The following is a 3,457-nucleotide window of genomic DNA, read 5'->3' on the forward strand; positions in this document are numbered from 1 at the left end:
AGAAAAAGAAACAACATAAGAAGAGCAAGGTGCGGCGCAAGTCTCGGCGATCGAAGCGACACCGCGACTCGGAAGCTGAACAATCGGACGCTTCTGCTGCCTACTCCGGCTCGCAGAGTAGCGATGACAGTTTGCGAGACGACCCTGCACCGCTGAGCATACGGGTTCCTGAGCTGGACGTGAAGCTTTTTGGGAGTTGGGAAGAGCTGGATAAGTATTTGGCCAACTACAACAGGAAAATGTACCAGGTTGGTCTGTCAGACTGCGCCACAGTCTCAGAATGTGTCCCAATTTAAGACTGAACTAACTAATTTCTGGTGTGCTCTGTAGTTGTACTCTGTGCGTACTGCAACTCCGGTCAAGACGCGGAACGAGCGGATCAAGAAGAGCCGTACGCCATGCAAGACGATTCCTGAGGAATTGGAATTCTACAACAAAACGTTCGTCTGTACGCATCACGGCAGTCCAAGGCGCAGCCGAAGCACTGGAAAGCGTCCTAAGCAGCACTCGAGAAAGATTGGGTGTCCCGCCCAACGCACTGGAGACAGATTCGAGGCGCTGCGAAAGTATATGCATGCCGATTTGGTACCGCTGTTACCGGAACCTCCCTCCCCAAAGCGCTACAAGTCCAAGCAACTCGAATGGATGGCACAAGTCGACTCCTACAACTGTGGCGTCTTCGTAATTACATTTTTTGAGATGCTGCTGCTAAACGTCACTGTAACGGGGTCAGACTCGCCGTCTGAATCTGCCATCGCGATGCATTACTTCCGATACCGTTTCCTTGACCACATTTTAAGCTCTATGTGAGATAGTGTAATTGCTGCTAAGTGAAACAAGGTTTTTATTTGGACGTGTGTGCACTTCATGAGAATCGCTGCGTTGGGGCGCTTATCTGTTTTGTGCTTGCCTAAGTCTTTGCCAAGCACAAGTACGAGCTTTTGGAGGCACAAGCATTCGCATTTCTGGATGTGCAGTTCGCTCTACATCACTGCCCTCGTCGTCTATGCAGAGAAACCTGAACGCCGGCTGGCAAATAGTTTAGTCTATGGAGTGAATCCTGACGCCCGCATGGTTGTGCTATCCAACACATGGTGAGGCTATCCACCAGAAAGGACATCATACTGTGTAAGACTGTGCATGACTCTGTATGACACTGCAAAAAATTGCTGACTCATAGCCCCAGACTGTGTACGCAAGCTCTTTCCAGGAAGCAAAGATTCCGATTTTTATACGGTGTTTGCGTCGCTGTGTGACCTCGTCAATGCCTCCAAGAGCTGGGTGATTGTGATCTGCGCGGCGACTATTTACCAGCCAGTGGATGAATTTCTGGCCGCCTCGCCACAATGGAGAGAGATGCTGCAGACGACATCATTGAAGCGCCCGAAGATCAACGGTAGAGACGTATTTGATACATTCGCCTATGGGAATGGAGCTTTGACGCAGCTATTGGTGGATGACATGGGCGGACATGGCAGAGCATTGGAAGAATTGTTCAACGTGATGCTGCAAAACCAGGGGCAAGCTTTTGAATTCATTCCGGTGATGCACAATGTGCTGGCTGCCATTCGACAAGCGTACCCTGCGATTGTTGCCCAGATGCAGAGTATGAAGCAAGCATTTCTTGCGGTGATTTGTCGTCGGAGTGTTGATGGAAATTCGCGCTTTGGAAGTCTAACGCTTGATCAAGTTATCTCGCGCGGGTTGATTCGACTAGATGGAACCCACCTCCAATGCCCGTTCGTTCTCTATATGCTGCTGGAAACGCATGATATTCCGTGGAACAAACAAGCTACTTACGCACCGGCAGAACGATTGGAAGACTTGAAACCTTGGCAACTTTGGGAGCAGTTCAACTGCAAGTTCCGAGCGTTGAAATCGGAAGCTTTCTCTCAGAAGGAATCTGTATTATGGACGGATATACATTATGGAGCACGGTTTGGCGATGGATGCAAGCGACACGTTATTGAGCGGCAATTGACGTATGCGCTTGCTGACAAGCGGATGCCAACGAAGACCAAAGGATTCAAGAAAGGAAGGTGCTCTTGCGGTAATGATCGTGGGAAGTGCTTTCTGTATCAGCCTGCAGACGGGTCTCCGTCTGGAGATGCATTTCTGTGTCTGGAAGATGCGACGAAGGGCTTCTTTCACGAGGTTCATCAGTGTAAATGCGTCGAAGGAAAGTTATCACTGGACGTTTTCGAGTAAGAACGGTCGAAGGCTGCAGGTTCCGACGACTTATTCATCATGTATTGCACGAGTCAAGTGACGGCTGACCTACGTATACTGCCAAATTCCGCGTTTGTCGATGCCACCTGCTGGGAAGCGTACTACGGCCCATTTGCTGCTCGTGCATTTTTCATCAAGTCTGTTCCTTTACCGTGCATCAACACAAGCTCCCAGGTCCAGCTGGAGTTCGTGGAGGGTGTGGAGTGCCCGAATAGCAAAGAAGCGTCCATTCGCCAGCCTGGAAGATGCTCTTGTGAAGACAAAGATTCCAGCCAAGGTTCTTAAACGATTCAATTTCAACACGGATTCGCGCTAGCCCTATCGTGGGCATGGGCTGATTGATCTGTGTCCTCGGCGTTCACGACCAAGTATGAGGGACAAAGTAAATTGCAAAGTGATTGAATATAAAGAGATTGATACCTGGCACTACTCCTGCTGCCTCCTTGTCTGTTTGCCTCCTTGGTGAGGGCTTGCACAGCCTCTCCTTGGAGCACCATGGCCTTCAGCTGCATCTCGTGCGTCCAAATATACGATCCCAGACTTGATATCTCACCAGCTGGTCCATCGCCACTGGGGGATCATCAAGCCACACGGAAATCCTTGGGCTTTTGCTTCAAAGTTGGTGATCGGTGATGATCACGCCTGTTCGCCACCTGATGCCCATCATCTGGGGGCATCATATCAGCCGTCGGCAGATTACTTCTCCCTCCACGAGAGCGTTAGCGTTGGCGTCGGCGTTGCCGCTGTCTTGGGCGTGCTTGAGCATCCAGCATTGCCACGACATCGGGGTTATCGTGGTGGGCCTCACAGTAGCGCTCGAGTAGAACTGGAACGTCTGCAGAAAGTGACGAGTAGCTCTCCCACGTATTTTCATGCTCGTCGAGGCCGAGCCATTTGACCTCGACCTCCCATTACCGAGTACTGGAATTGTGTCGTACACCCCGGAACGCTTCGACACAATGCCCTCCCTGAGAATGCAGCGCGTACTGCAGCAGATCTTCCGTGACCTCTCGGTCCGCCTCCGCGTAGAGGCGAATTCGGGAGACATGGTGTGTTGTGATGCGATGAGGTGGATTAAGGTCCTCGACCTCAAAGATCCACGCCGTGACAGCTCGAACAATCCGCTTAGGTGGGATGGAAGCAAAAGGAAAATGGTGAAGCTCTTCTGTGCGGTGGTTGGAGCGGCAGGGAGCGCGTTCTCTGTGGGGGTGGATGAGAGCGACACGGT

At 51.3% G+C, this 3,457-nt stretch overlaps 2 protein-coding genes across 2 annotated transcripts in view; both read left to right on the forward strand.

The window, feature by feature from the left end:
• The window catches only part of PPTG_23989 (hypothetical protein), a gene marked incomplete at both ends in the record, with an annotated part of 2,164 nt that extends 1,354 nt beyond the window's left edge, over nucleotides 1-810 (forward strand). Inside the window, 2 exons of the mRNA XM_008914575.1 lie at nucleotides 24-248; nucleotides 331-810. Of these exons, the coding sequence (XP_008912823.1) occupies nucleotides 24-248; nucleotides 331-810 (705 nt within the window). The remainder of the gene's footprint in view (nucleotides 1-23; nucleotides 249-330) is intronic.
• A 281-nt stretch (nucleotides 811-1,091) lies between these two features.
• PPTG_16988 (hypothetical protein) lies at nucleotides 1,092-2,208 on the forward strand (the record flags this gene model as incomplete). Its single annotated transcript, XM_008914576.1, has 2 exons — nucleotides 1,092-1,128; nucleotides 1,181-2,208. The coding sequence occupies 2 exons, from the start codon at nucleotides 1,092-1,094 to the stop codon at nucleotides 2,206-2,208; spliced, it is 1,065 nt and encodes a 354-aa protein (XP_008912824.1).
• Nucleotides 2,209-3,457: the final 1,249 nt, after the last annotated feature.

Source organism: Phytophthora parasitica (assembly GCF_000247585.1).
Source record: "Phytophthora parasitica INRA-310 unplaced genomic scaffold supercont2.61, whole genome shotgun sequence".
In the NCBI taxonomy this organism is placed as follows: Eukaryota; Oomycota; class Peronosporomycetes; order Peronosporales; family Peronosporaceae; genus Phytophthora; species Phytophthora nicotianae.